This window comes from Prionailurus bengalensis, chromosome D2, assembly GCF_016509475.1.
Source record: "Prionailurus bengalensis isolate Pbe53 chromosome D2, Fcat_Pben_1.1_paternal_pri, whole genome shotgun sequence".
Lineage (NCBI taxonomy): Eukaryota > Metazoa > Chordata > Mammalia > Carnivora > Felidae > Prionailurus > Prionailurus bengalensis.
This window is the reverse complement of record NC_057351.1, coordinates 47,948,209-47,962,513: the sequence shown is the minus strand read 5'-3', so window position 1 is coordinate 47,962,513 and position 14,305 is coordinate 47,948,209. Positions and strand designations below refer to the sequence as shown.

The 14,305-nt window shown below is 54.3% G+C and overlaps 1 protein-coding gene across 2 annotated transcripts in view; it reads left to right on the top strand.

The window, feature by feature from the left end:
• Positions 1-10,329, top strand: part of RASSF4 (Ras association domain family member 4) — a 31,826-nt gene extending 21,497 nt beyond the window's left edge. The window contains exons 4-11 of one of the 2 annotated variants that reach the window (XM_043596879.1): positions 373-515; positions 1,819-1,910; positions 2,600-2,757; positions 6,325-6,426; positions 6,712-6,763; positions 7,279-7,400; positions 8,249-8,346; positions 9,636-10,329. In XM_043596879.1, the coding sequence (XP_043452814.1) occupies positions 373-515; positions 1,819-1,910; positions 2,600-2,757; positions 6,325-6,426; positions 6,712-6,763; positions 7,279-7,400; positions 8,249-8,346; positions 9,636-9,696 (828 nt within the window). In that variant the 3' untranslated portion in view covers positions 9,697-10,329. The remainder of the gene's footprint in view (positions 1-372; positions 516-1,818; positions 1,911-2,599; positions 2,758-6,324; positions 6,427-6,711; positions 6,764-7,278; positions 7,401-8,248; positions 8,347-9,635) is intronic. The other variant, XM_043596880.1, reaches the window with a different exon arrangement.
• The last annotated feature ends 3,976 nt before the right edge of the window (positions 10,330-14,305 follow it).

Genomic DNA, 14,305 nt, shown 5'->3' with positions numbered 1-14,305 from the left:
TCTCTGGAATATGTTTCCTTACTCCTGTGTGGACGTGCTTACTGGATAGCAGCTGGGTTCCTGTGGGACGCCTGACTCAGCCGCTCTGTCCCAGGCCGTGCCCCTGGCCAGACGAGAGCTGAGCAGTGAAAGGGCACGCCCCAGGTTTCCTCTGGTCAGTCACATGGCCTTACGCCTTGGAGCATGTAGAGGCTTGTGTACCTTCCCCCTGGGGAGAACCCCAAGGAGGAGAGGACGTGTTTGGGGCCAAGAGTGTGCAGGGCGTCCCGTGGATGACAGGCTGGCCCTTACGGGGGCTTGGGAGAGGGTGGGCAGTGACCCCCGAGAAGGGCCATTTTGGGGACTGAGGCTAACCTGTGTGGGTCCCCACAGGAGGAAGGCGCTTTGATCATTGAGGGACTTCTCAACATTGCCTGGGGACTGAGGCGGCCAATCCGGCTCCAGATCCAGGATGACAGGGAGCGAGTGCATCTCTCGGCAGCCTCCTGGACGCCTGGACAGCCCAGCTGCCACCTGTGAGTGCCGGGATGGCTGAGGCAGGGCCAGGGGGCCTCCCTGACGACCGTTCAACCCTGCTTACTTTTCGAGAGGTTCGGGGACTGGGGTCCTCAGTCTCAGGGCAGAAGCCCTGCTCCATCATGGGGCACATGAGAGCACAAGTCAGCCTTAATCCTTGTCACCCCGCGACTGCCTGAGCCCATGGCCTCACCTGCCAACAAGTGATCTTTCTAGATGATGACCAAGTCACCTCACTCTTGGGAGAATTTTCCAGACTCCCATCACCTCCAGTTGTGTTTTTCATACATTCACGGGAACCACCTTATCTGCAAGGAGGCAAGCTACAGCCAGGGGCTCCCCCCATCCTGGACAAAGTGAATGTTTTTTGGCATCTGTTCTAGCTCAAAAATTCACACAGATTTCACCTCTCAATGCTCTGCTTTTATTTTAATATCAGAATTTGTTTTTATAAATGTACTTGGACTCGATGCCAGATTTATCTTAATATCAGAAATATGTTTTAATCGTGACACAACAGGTCCCTATTTTATTGCTTAGTGGACATTTGCCTCCTCTTGCCCTGTCACCCCCAATAAAGGGCAGTTGGCTGCTGTGTTTTGCTTGTTCCTGCCTATAATGAATCCTTCTGAGAGGCAGAAATTCAAAACGTTCTCCCCTTCAAATCTTGAAGTACAGGTGCTTTCCTGAGGGCACTGAACACCCCCCGCCCCCCGCCGCCCCGTTGCACCCCATGCAGACTTCGAGTATAGCATTTGGATGGACTTCTTAGAAAGGCTGCTAGTGCGATTCATGCGTCCCACTCCCTGGGGTAAAGCAGCCACGTGAGCAGACAGACAGCAGGACCCTCAGAGGCCCTTCTCCAGCCTGGCTCCAGCTACCCTCGCTTGGAGTCCACCCTGCCCAGAGGCCCAGAGGTTAGCCCCTCAAGGTTGCCCCTGCCCAACACTCCATCAGGCCTGAGGGAAGCCCAGAAGGCCCGCTCAGCGCTTGGCCACAGACAGCGCCTCCCCAGTCTACGCCTAGGAGTGCATGGGCACCGCCTGTGTCCCTGTGTCTATGCAACAGGGACAAGCTCACTCGGGTCAACGGGCCCGACTCCCTCTCCCTCCAGCAGACACCATGGCAATTCTTTGCTCTTCTTTTAATATTTTGCGTTAACTCGGTGTGAAATCCAGCCTTACCTCAGCCTGCCCTGGTTCTCACCTTTGTCCCGTCCACAGAGGCATCCATCCTTGTCTCTCTAACTTGAGCTACTTCTCTCTGTCAGCAGCTCTGTGAGCACCATGATTGTCTTTTCAGAAAGGAGCCGCTTCTTCAGGATGGCAAGGTCGCTGCCCAGGAGCCGAACGCTCAGACGGCGCCCAGCACCGAGAGTTCCAGAGACAGCTCAGGTAAGTGGGGCCTCAAGCTACCCGGGACCGTGTCTCACTCAGCCCGGGTAGGAGCGGAGGGGCTTGGCTCAGGACTGTCTCTGAAGGACAGCTTTGTGGAGGGGCACAGAGTGGCTTCAGTTGTCTTCAGGAACGACACTTGGCTGAATCCCTCCTCAGTATGAGGTAGTCTCATCAGCTCCTCATAGCAAAGGAAGCAGAGGCTTGCAGAGGTGACATTATTTGACATAATTTGCCTGAGTCCCCTGGACCGTGCTGCATTGCAGAAAGGAGACAACGTCGGGAGCGGGCATGGTGTCCTCCTGGCCCTGCGAACCTCTGGGACATCTTCACACTCTGGGGTCCAGACTGCTCTTCTGTCCCTCTTGCACTCAGTCGGGGCTCAGAGGGTTGGGACAGGGCCGCCAAAGACCTGCCCTGAGTGCCCAGAGACAGAGGCCCACACCACGGCCATGTGGTGTGGTGACATAGGTCATCCTGCCTGGGGGTCACCTTTCCCGTCTGCGAAGTGGGCATCACCTGAGCTGGACCCCAGCCTCTGTCACAGCAGCAGCATTCACATTACTGTCTGCTGTAGCGTGGTGCCACCACAAAGCCCCAGGAAGCCAGGTCCCATGCACTGCAGCACAGCAGGTCTCTGGACCTGTGCACCACCCGGGACCAACTTTCTCATTCATTCCTCCCTGCAGAGCCCGTGGAGGAGGATGAGGAGACCCCACAGCTGATGCGGACCAAGAGCGACGCAGCCTGTGTGATCCAGAGGAGGCCCCGGTCCCGCACACCCGGCGAGGCCCAGAGGATCCGGCGACATCGGTTCTCCATCAACGGGCACTTTTACAACCACAAGGTGATGTCCCAGCCCGGCCTCTCCCCTGGGCCCTGAAGCCGAGGCCACGGGGAACCAGCCCCCAGCCTGCACGGGTGCAACTGTTGGGCTTTCGCTAGGCCAGGCCGCACAGAAGTCTTGTCAGAGTTCACCGTCACCCTGGCCCTGTGGACTGGGGTGGTCGTTATCTGTGTCCTCATGGGGAGATGGGCTCAGGAGGAGAAAGAACTTGCCCAAAGTCACATCAAAGTAGCATTCAACAAAACAAAACAAAACAAAACAAAACAAAGCATTCCACCTGGTGACCCCAAAGCCTGTGTTGTTTTGTTTTGTTTACCACATGCTTACTCACTGTCAATCCATTTTCATAAGTTGCATGGATTTTTGGAAAGTAATGCCATGTTTATGTCTGATGAGGCAGTTTTCTATGAGGTTTCCACCAGAGCTCAGTTGATGGTTTTGTGGGAACATGACGTGCTACTGGCATTCTTACAGGGCAGATTAGCCCCCTCGGTTGAGGTGCGCACAGAGGCATGTGCTCCTGTGTCCCAGAGAACCTGCCCTGCTCCTGTTTCCCAGCACTTAGCCTTTTGTCCGAGTGCGCATTGTACTGCCCCTAGGAAGAGATCTCCTTCCCCAGATGACATCAGTCCCTAAACAAACCGAAGTGTAAAAGGAGAAGTTGATTGTTTCTATAAATGGCATGAGTGGCAGTGTGGGTGAGGCCCCGGATGGAGTGTCCCATAACGGGGCCACATCCTGCAGCGCTGGGAAATGGAAGCAGGGGTTTCCAGCTGAGGCAGCTGCCCGTCTTGATAGGCAATGACTCATGGGAGGGGGAGGGGGCCTGGCAAAGGCAGGTCTCAGGGTCAGATCTCAAGAACGGTTACACAGTTGAGGCCTGCCAGGAGCCACTCGAGTGCTCTGGGGGCACCCTGGACTTCGGGGTGAAGAATTCAGCAAGGCAAGCTTGTTGTCAGGACCCGCCTTCCACTCCGTGCTGGGTTGGCGGTGAGTGTTCAGGGGTGGCAATAGGTTATCTTTGCTAAGTGCAGGAAAACCCAGGACTATTTGAGAGTCAAGTTTCCTGAAAGGGCACAGGGGAGGCAGGGCTGAGGTTAAGCAGAGATTAAGAATGGTTTGGATTAGCCAGAGGACTCTCAATCTGGCTTGGGTATTCTTTAAATCTGGTTCCAAAGGGGGTTGGTCTGTAAGGCGTTATGTAAGCATATTAGATATTTACATGCTAGTTTAAGGAATTAGTCAAAATTTTTAAAAGAATATTTGCATGCTAGTTTAAGGAATTAGTCAAAATTTTTAAAAGAATATTTGCTCTTTGTATTTCTATGTTCCTAAAAAAGGAACCTTTTGATCTGTGACTCGAGGTACCAAAGAGTGGGGTTTATCTCCAGTACGTTTACCCCCCTCTTCTGAGAGAGTGACTCATCTCTAAGATATGTGCCTGGCACATTAAGCCTTATTTTAGTCATTACAAATATCCCAGAGACACGGAGATCTGAGCACTCTGTATCCTTCAAAATGCACAGCAATGACCAGTGAGAGCTTTTGTCTCGGCCCATTGGAGCTGCCCTGGCGAGAAGGGCTCCTCAGCCAGCCCAACACTGAACCCACTAGCCTGTAATCCAGTCAGGGTGGTTCTTTCTCCCAGTGAAAGATTTACCTACAGAAGGTGGGTTCCTTCTTCCAGGCAAACTGACTAAACCCCAGGACGTGAGCTAGTGTCTTTAGGCATGTTGGACAGTGGATTTCCATCTCCTGGCTGAGTAAGGGGCTCCCCCTCTCTCACCTTACTTACGATCCATTCAGAATCCGTGTCCTTAGAAATCAGGTGACACAGTATTTGAGTCACAGGCAGCAATGGAAGAAAAGAAATTCTTAGAATTGACTTCCTGAGGCTGTTAGTCTGGATTTTCTTTCTGAGGACTGCACGCTATTACCTCAAGACTCCATCATTTTTCAAAACTATTGTGATTCGCAGTGATGTTGACATGATTTCCAGACTGGGTTAAACTTGGTACCTGTCCCAGTGCTTTGCCCTGGGCTATTGGATTCAAATGTGTTTTACCAGAGAGAAACCCTTGTGGTTAGAGATGGCAAAGATGGGAGCTTCGTTCCTACGTGGAGCTGGTCAGTATCATCGTGAGAAAAGGCACCAGGCAGAAGCACTGACAATGTCTTGTTGACAAGACCTTTCTTCTCCTTGAAATGGCCTAACTCCTCCAGTCCGTATTTCTTGGGAACTGAAAGCCTACTCTGGCGTTCTGTATCTCCCAGAGTCATTCTACGTCTCAACTTTGGAGGAGGCAGGTCTGGATTTGAGTCTGACCCTGGTGCTTGGGGACACTGAGCAGGTCCTTCATACACCCGAGCTCCAGTTACTTCCTGGGGACAGCAGGGCTAGGACCACAGAGGAGGAATGTGCAAATTTGAATTTGGTGTTGGCAAGTGAGGAAGAGCTCACCTGGGGGGGGGGAGTGAGTCTCACAGGGAGGACCCAAAGCAAGGGCTTTCCAATGGCTCTGTCCTTTCTAGATGGGTGACCCTGACGGGCTACTTAACCTCTCCGAGCTTCGGCGTCCTTTCTTAAAAGGAGGACTAGTGACAGGTGCTTCGAAAAGCTGTTGTAAGAGCCAATCAAAGATTTGGGATGAAATGCTAAGCAGGTCTATAACCTGGCTAGTGTTCATTGAGGACTATGAAGCCTCAGGCGATGCCCTGGTTGACTGGATATATGGTGTCTCATAGGCAAAGGCAAGGAACATAATGTGAAGAGTCTGTGTGGCTGGACCACAGGGAGACGGGGAGAGAATCATTGTACCACATGTGTAAACAGTGAGAGGAGCTGTGGATGGTGCCGTTTGGGCCATGGGAAGCCTTCAGAGACTTTTAACAAGAACTGTGCTAAAAGACAGTGCTCTCAAGTTGTCCTGTATGGAAAGCATCACCTGGCGGTTTCCTCAAAATGCGGGTTCTGATTCAGGAGGCTGGGTGGGGCTGGGAGCCAAGACTCTGTGCTAACGCAGCTGGTCCAGAACACACAGAGCTGCAAGGTGCTTGAAAGGTTGTTCCTTTGGGCAGCAGGGTGGAGACTGGATGGAAAGTGCTGAGATTGGACGGGAGAAAGGTGGGACACTTAGGCAGTGTAGACGGACAGCCTCTTCTCGGGCACCGCTGGGAGAATGGGGAGGAGCGGACGGATTCGAAAACTTTCCGTCTTAGAATCAACAGACACTTGGCAATTTGACTCAGAGACAGAGTGAGAAGGAGACTGGTCCCCCCCACCCCCTGTGAAGTACTTCCATGGGACTGGCTCCTAGGATCAGAGAGCTGGCCCTGACAGCTTTGGAGGCATCTTTCTTTCAGTCCTCTGTTGCTACAGTTTCCCCAAGTGCACCCAGATGTGGGCACAGCTGTGTGTAGACCTGTGACCGGACAAGCACAGGTGTTCCCACAGCCCAGGTTCACCTGTCTCTCTGGACCACTTGGCTGACAGTGTGCCCAGACCCTGCCTGATGTCACTTCCATGTCCCTCTGGCCCTGCCCTGAACGCTCCGCCTCCCTCCACAGACCTCAGTGTTTACTCCTGCCTATGGGTCTGTGACCAACGTGAGGGTCAACAGCACCATGACAACCCTGCACGTGCTCACCCTGCTGCTGAACAAGTTCCGAGTAAGTCTGGCCATGAGCGGCCTTGCCCCGGGAGGCTGGTGGTTTGCTGTTTTGTTGGAGGAGGGGGCTGGCAAAGGCTGGGGAAGGTGCCCGTGATTCTTGGGTAGAAGGTCTAGCAAGGTTTCCTGGACTGAAGCAGCATCTCTGGGATTTAGAGCAGGGAGAGGGGAGGATCCTTGGGGACTTGTGTGTGTAGCACTGGGGGTGTGGTTACTGCCAGGGATCCCTTTCTGTCCATCTTGTCCCAGAAAGCCGTGGTCTGACTGCCTATCACTGCCTGTACAGGTGGAAAATGGCCCCAGTGAATTTGCACTCTACATTGTTCACGAGTCTGGGGGTAAGTGTCTGCCTGTGCTTCCAGATCATGAAAACAAAAGTCGCTGTCCATTTGGCAGGCTCAATGGCCGTGCTGCTTGGGCAGGGGGCCACGACGAATGCCTCTGCCAGGCCGAAACCCAGCCACCCTCTCTGTGCCTCTCAGAATCCCAAGGGAAGTCACCATCTCCAGCCTCGCTCAGTTGGGAGGGGTTGGGGGATGTGTGTCGGGGTCCGGGAGTTGGAGCTGAAGGTTCCCCCCCAAGTACGTTTGCCGAACCCGCATGGCCCTCTGTACAGCACTGGCCTCCCCATGGCCACTCTGCCCTCTCTGCTTCTCCCTCGGCTCCTGTTCCTCTCTGACCTGGGCCTTTGCTTTGTGCCACAATCACACGTCATTCCGGGCACCCTTCTCTTCCAAGCCTGGAGAAGATTCCTGGGCCCCCCGGACATCCATTTTCTACCACATTCCCAGCCTGGAACAATGAGGGGCAGTACTCATGCCCCATGAATTTTGTAAACTGCCTTCTTTTTCAGAGCGAACAAAATTAAAAGACTGTGAGTACCCGCTGATTTCCAGGATCCTGCACGGGCCGTGTGAGAAGATCGCCAGGATGTTCCTGATGGAAGCCGACCTGGGCGAGGAAGTCCCCCACGACGTGAGTTGGGGCTGAGGCTCTGGGAAGCCTGCTCTTGAAGGAAGAGCCGGATGACAGCATGGGGGCCCCAAGGGCTCTGAAGGGCACCTTGGCCAGGCCCTGTCTCCAGGGGCCACACAGCTGTCCTCAAGGGCCCCAAGCCTGGCAGAGTGAGGGCTCCAGCCCTCCCTCCTCCTGTCAGTGACCACCAGCTCTAACAGCAGGCCTAGGGGAAAAAAGAAGTTGGGTCCTAGAAAACCATAGCCTTTGCTTTTCCCCTCGGCAGGTGGAAACTTTTCCTTTGTTAGAGTGTGTTTAGTTATTACCTTAAAGACCTACACAAGGGCTCCTTAACTAGGACCTACCCAGGGCCTGTGGAAGGGAGCCAGCTGGCTAAGTCTTACCACAGCCTGAGTCCTGGGCTAGGAGTGAGCACATTGCCAAACTCCCCTGCACAGGAAAGGCCCATAGGGTTTGAACCCAAGGCAAAGGCCGGTGACCCTGTATCCCTCAGACCATTCACAGACTAGTGCAGATTCGTTCCACTGATAGAAACAGTGGTGTTCCCAGCCCCCCTCACCCCCACCCCAGAGAATACCCAGTGTGGTCCTGCTCTCTCTTGAATAATTTTCCTCACATCCAGCTTAACCTTTCATCCCAGGGATGATAGTGGCCTGTGAGGTAAAAAGGAGCCAATCCGTCCTCCATCCCAGAGCAGACAGAGTGCTGGGGTTGGCTGGGGAGGAGGGCAGCCACTTCCTTGGCTATAAGACATTGCCGGATTTGGCTGCCGTGGAAGCCACGAGGAAAAGAAAACACATGTCTGGCTTCTAATTGAAAGCACACTCAAATGTTCTTGGATTTTCTAGGTCGCTCAGTACATTAAATTTGAAATGCCGGTGCTGGACAGTTTTGTTGAAAAATTAAAAGAAGAGGAGGAAAGAGAAATAATCAAACTGACCATGAAGTAAGCAGCACAGAAGGAGCCAGTCGTGGGTCCTGAACACCAGGGCAAGCGTGCAGGGCAGAGCACCCAGGCTGGGGCCGGGACAGCTCTCCCCTCGCCTCCCAGCCCTGGCTCCCCAGCACCTCCCTCTGGCCCCCTGCTCAGGATTGACACCAAGATGGGGTGACAGTCTGCCAGAATGGCAGGCTGCGGTGCAAGCCGCCCATCTGGCCCCAGCATCTCACCAGCACGGGAAGGGCACAGCTGTTGAAACTGAGTGGGAGAGTCAGGCAGGAGTGTGGCTGGGTGCTGGGCCAGGGTAAAGTGTTCTTCTGGTGACACAGCTCTGTAGGGGCAAGCGAGGAGAGGGCCTGCTCAGGGCAGTTTCAGCCTGGTCTGCACCTTTTGGGCTAGTGGGCTCTCTGAGCCTGCCCCGAAGCGGTGGCTGTTGGAGCTTTCTGTAACAGCCGATGTTTTCGGGCGCAGGGGACCCGGCCAATGGAAAGGTGAGCCGGCTCCTGGGGAAGATACATCAAGGCCCGGCTGGGGGAGGTTAGCCAAGATGCACAGCCCAGTGACTGGTCTGTCCCTCTGCAGGGTGGAGGGTGGGGCAGGGAGAGCACCTGGGGCATCAGCCAGGGCCAGGGCTGGAGTCCCCCTCCTTAGGAAGGGAAGGAGGGAGTCTGCTCACGGCCAGGGTCTGCGGTGGGGAGACTGCTTTGGATTCCGGTTTCTGGCTGAGTGATTTTTGGAAAGCCACGGCCCTCCCCACGCCCCGCGGGCTTCCGTCCATGCGGCGAGGCCTCTTCCGACAGTCAGCAGAGACCCCCAGTCAGAGAGGACGGTCCACCGTGCAGTCTGCAGTGTCACTGTAGGGTCTTGGAGCTGGAAGGGGACCTGGGGGCCACCTGGTCAGTCTATTCAGCGCACAGAGAGGAAGCCGAGGCCTGAGGTGAGGAAGGTTGCAGCACAGGTCACTGACGAGCCTGGGCTTGAGCGCAGGCTTCCTGATCCCTGCCCTGCCACCTGTCCACTCCAGCACTCCCCTTTCCGTACTAGAGAATCTTCAGAAAGGAACAGCGCGCTCTGCTTTTGAAGCCCAGCAGGGTGTGAGGCCCCGTCTGTCCGCTCCTCTAAGCCAGCCATCTTGCAGGGTGTGGACCTGGCTCCTCCCTCTCCTTGGTGGAGGAGAGATGACGGCCGCCAGCCGCGGGTCTACTGGCCCAGGCACCTGTGTGCTCCTTCGTTCTTCTCCCCTCTCCCTGTGTCCTCCCGTGTCAGTGAGTCCCCTTGACTGTGTCTCCCTCCAGGTTCCAAGCCCTGCGTCTGACGATGCTGCAGCGCCTGGAGCAGCTGGTGGAGGCCGAGTAGCCAGCCGGCACCAGCCTCTTCCGAAGCCCCCCACGGCCGGTGCGCACCGAGCGCCGGTGGCCAGGCCCTGATCGGTCACATTGACCGAGAGCCACCGGCTGAGGAGTCTAGCACACGTGCTTCTACATGTCTACCTGCCCGAGCACCATAAGTCCCGTGCCCCTGGCTCCTGGCTCACTCGCAGGGCCCAGAGCCAGGCCTGAGGAGCCAGAAATTTGCCGGGTGGGCTGTCTGTGTGAGGCCTGCCTGTGCGGCAAGTAGCCCCGAAGCCGTGGCACTGGCCAGAGTATGGGGCTGGATGTCGCGGCCGGTCCTGTTCACGCCGTACCTCTCTGGCTCAGGAGAGCAGTACCCGATCGAGCCCGTGAGGTGTGCGCTCTGTCTGCTCTCCCAGGGCCCGGCCCAGAGTTTCTGCACGGCCACAAGCCCCCCACCTCCTCATCCACGTGACCCACAAGATCCCCGTCTGCCCTCACCTCATGCAGCAGCTCCGGACTCTGCTGGAAAAAGCAGGGGCTGCTAGCAGACACGGGATGTGCCCTGTGTCCAGCCATCGCTTCTCCACGGCATCCCTGGCCGCCCACCCCACGAGCCCCATGCAGCCTAGCACCCTGGCAGCAGAGGTCAGACCAGGAGTAAGACCAGGAGCGCACCATCTTCCCTCTGCAGCACTCACTCTTTCAACGTTTATTTATTTTTGGGACAGAGAGAGACAGAGCATGAACGGGGGAGGGGCAGAGAGAGAGGGAGACACAGAGTCGGAAACAGGCTCCAGGCTCTGAGCCATCAGTCCAGAGCCCGACGCGGGGCTCGAACTCACAGACCGCGAGATCGTGACCTGGCTGAAGTCGGACGCTTAACCGACTGCGCCACCCAGGCGCCCCTGCAGCACTCACTCTTAACATCCTCAGTGAGACCTGAAGGAATTCTTATAAGGAGCTTGCTGCAGGAAACATGGCACTTTGATCACACGGAGGAGGTGGCCCACGTGGCGTTAGAAGGGTGCCAGCCTGTGTGGCGCAGAGTCCAGGGGGCTGTGGGGGGGTCAGCCATATGGTGGGCTCGGGAAGGCAATGGTCCGTCCCCATCGCGCTGTCCCATGGATACCTGTGTGCCTCTTGCCCTTTCTGATCTCTTTCTTCCACTCTCTACGCTTCCCATCAAAGGGGCACAATGAGAAGAAATGTGTATTTGAGGAGAAAGCGCTTTGAACCCCTTGGGGCCAGAACAATTTGGGTTTGTCAGCTGTTGGAGAATTTCTGGAATGAACAAGAAGGCCTTTGCACAACTGTGCAACAGTTTACGTTGGTCATGTGAAGTGTTTGTCCAAACCAGAGCAAATTAAAGACCAAATTCTTTTCCCACTGGGGCCTGTGGATAGTGGATTTAAAGAGAAGAACTAGAGAGTCTTCCAGATGTAAGAGAGATCCCAACTCTGCTCCGTGCAGTGGCTCCTTACTGGCCCCCACAAAGAGCAGAGCTTGGGAGCAGCCGTGTCCTGTGGATCCACTGTTCAGGGTGAACTTCGTGCCGGGGGTGCCCTGACCTAGCTCTGCCGTCACAGAGACATGCAGAGATGCCCCAGGGAGATCCCCTGCAGTTTCTGTTATCTCCATTCTCCTTTGGCAACATAATTTCACAGGTGCTCAATAAAGGTGTGCTGAAGTGAAGGAGTTAGGACCAAGCCTTCTTTTTGTTGTGTGTGTCCACCCTAACTCCCTGCTCGAACCTCTCAAATTTTATCCTACGATCCGTGTGGCCAAAGTTGGCAAAAGAGCCAGCGCTGGGGGCAGCCCGCTGCTCTAGACCCCAACGTGACTCCTTCATTTCAGTGCATATCCTTGGGACCGGTGTGGGGCCTGAGGACAGAGGCAGCCAAAGGGCACAGAGAAAGAATCACTGATGGGGGTCTGTGGGCAGCCTGAATGATAAGCAATAGGGCCACCGTGATTTACAAAATCTTGGCGTCAGGACCATAGGAATCTTCCAGGCAGGAGCTCAGATGGGATGGCAGCATCTCTACCTAAGAGAGGGTAGAAAACAAATCAAACAGGCTCCCCCAGGTCATTCTACTCCCCAACCCGTTACTGACAAGCTCAGGTCTAGGACAACCGCCAATCCATCGTTCAGCGGTAACTATGCCAGGCTTGTGCTCAGCCCTGGAGGGACAAAGACAGAGCCACGGTTCACCTCACCGGGAGGTGTCCAGGGGTACCCTCAATTGGAGAAGCAAGCTGGATACCCAGGAGGGTCAGGGGACCAGCAGAGCTGGACCAGAGAGGATAGAGCTGATCTAAGTCCCTGGAAGGAGGCCTAAGGCTGAGCCCGGGTTGGAGTATGTGGCACTCCAGCCTGAGAAACACGTGCCAGCTTGGGAGAAAGACAAAGCCCAGGGGAAAGCCATTGGATCAGGAGACCTTCTGAAAGCACTCACTGGTTTCATTTTATAGTTTTTTTGGTATTCGGGATTTTTTTTTTTCTTTTTTTGCAGTTGCTACAATAGTATTGTTCAAGACATCTCTAGATATGGATCACTTTTGAAATAGACATTATCAAAATTAACTTGTGACGATCGTAGCAAAGAAAAATCACTAGCAAGTTGCATAGGAAAGGGGGAAAGGTACACTTCTACAGTCATCTAAGGGGTTAGCAAATCTTTTCATCAACAGCATATTTGCTTTTCAGAGGCAATTTGAAAAGCTGCTAATTCAGCTCACAGTGACACCACACTTGCAGACTTTCTCTGCTGGGCTCTGTGGTTTCCTGCTGGTTTGTGTGGGAGCTCTATTTTCCTCTTTCCATAGAGTTTACGGTGTTTCTCACGTGCTCCCTCACTAACTAGTATCTCAGGTAATAAAAGTATCCAAAAACAAAGTACAGATTCCTGTGAGTGCGTGTCCTCTCCTAGAACAAGCCTGCCTTCCCAGGCCAGGTCTCAACCAGAGAAAATAATAAACACAGGATGAAATCAACATGATTGCAAAAGAAGGCCTGGACGCAGGAAAAACAGGGTGATTTGCCCAGAACAAATTATCAGAAGGAACCAAAAAACAGCTTGTTTTTCTCATGTGATAACCATATGCCACCTGCTTGGAATGTTTACCAGAAAACGGATTAAAGACCTTCCTACTTTCACAATAAAGCTCTGTGTTCACCCAGGATACATCTGGGCCTTTAGTCGCGGGGAAACAAAGCACAAGGCTTATTCAGCCTGACCAGGTGATCTGTGGAGGAGCCAGGAGTGCGCAATGTGCCCCAAGGCGGGCAGGACGCAGGCACCCTGCAGCTGTGGAGAAGGAGCGGGACATCCTTCTTAGGTGCCCAGGTGGGCAGCGGCCCCTCTGCCTCAGTCCCTCAGCCGTGATCAGGCAGGAAGTGCAGTCATAGCCAAGCCATTCTAAGCGTAAAAACAGCATATGTACACGTGCTGTATTTAGGCCCCACAAGCTGAGATTGTCTGAAAGAAAGTCAGCTGTTGACCTGCCCCTGGACTCAGAACATGCAGGGTGGGGCTCTGCTTATCCCGCCCCCCCCCAACCCCCGCCAGGATTTTAATAGAATGTTTTCTGCAAACCCAGGAATGGGAATTCCCGCAGTTTCCTTTCCCAGAGAACCCAAAGGAAACAGAAAGCAAAGTTTAAGGCTTGGTAGACAGAACTATTGTCCAGGGGTCCCTGTGTGTGGACCACTCCTGTTACTGTGCTTGGGTCACACGTGTGACCAGGCTCCCTTGCATTGTTGCCAAATGCAGGGGCACTCCCTGCTGAGACGGGGCTTCTGTGTCACGTGTGTAGGCGCTTCTTCCTAGAATGAGCTTGTCAAATACCACCAGGCTCAAGGGCACACTGGTCCCTGCTGGGTGGTTTCCCAGAAAAGCCCCAGCCTTCAAGGAGATGACAGCAGCTTGGGGCAGGTTATAGTCGTGAAGGTGTTGAAAGTGGCTCGATTCTGGGTAGATTTTGAAGACAGAGACACCAGAATTGAGGATTGGATTGGGTTTGGGTTTGGTGAATAAAGAGACAACAATGACATCAAGATTTTTGACCTGAGCAACTAGGAAGATGGAGTTGCCATCAATTGCTGGGACGAAGACCACTGAAGGAACAGGTTGGGTGAATGTCATTGTTATGCCCAGAATTCGTGATCCCCAAAGACCACTAGGGAGCCGAGTCCGATGCAAAAGCAAAGAGACTTTATTTGAGCTAGCTCGAGCTCAATCCCCTACCTGCACCGATGCAGCGGTGAGATACCAGGGAAAGAGAGCGAGTTTGAAAAGGACAAAGGTTTTATTGGGGCCTAGGGACAGTTGGTGAGGTAATGGCTATGGCCTCAGCCGATTGGCTGGGGAAGGGTCCTGGGGAAGGGTCCGAGTCCTGTTAGGCAGGTGAGGGGGGGTTACTCAAGGGGAGGAGGTGTGGTCAAGGTGAAGGACACAGAACAAGATAGAGTCGGCAGGCGTAGGCCCGCCCTTTCAGTCATAAGTTCCTTTGTGGTGTATGTTAGGTTTGGGATGTCCATCACGCATGCAAATGGCAGCCGAATAATCAATTGCAGATACAGGCCTGGAGTTCAATAATATTTGCGTCTGAGGATCAGGCTGGAGTTACCA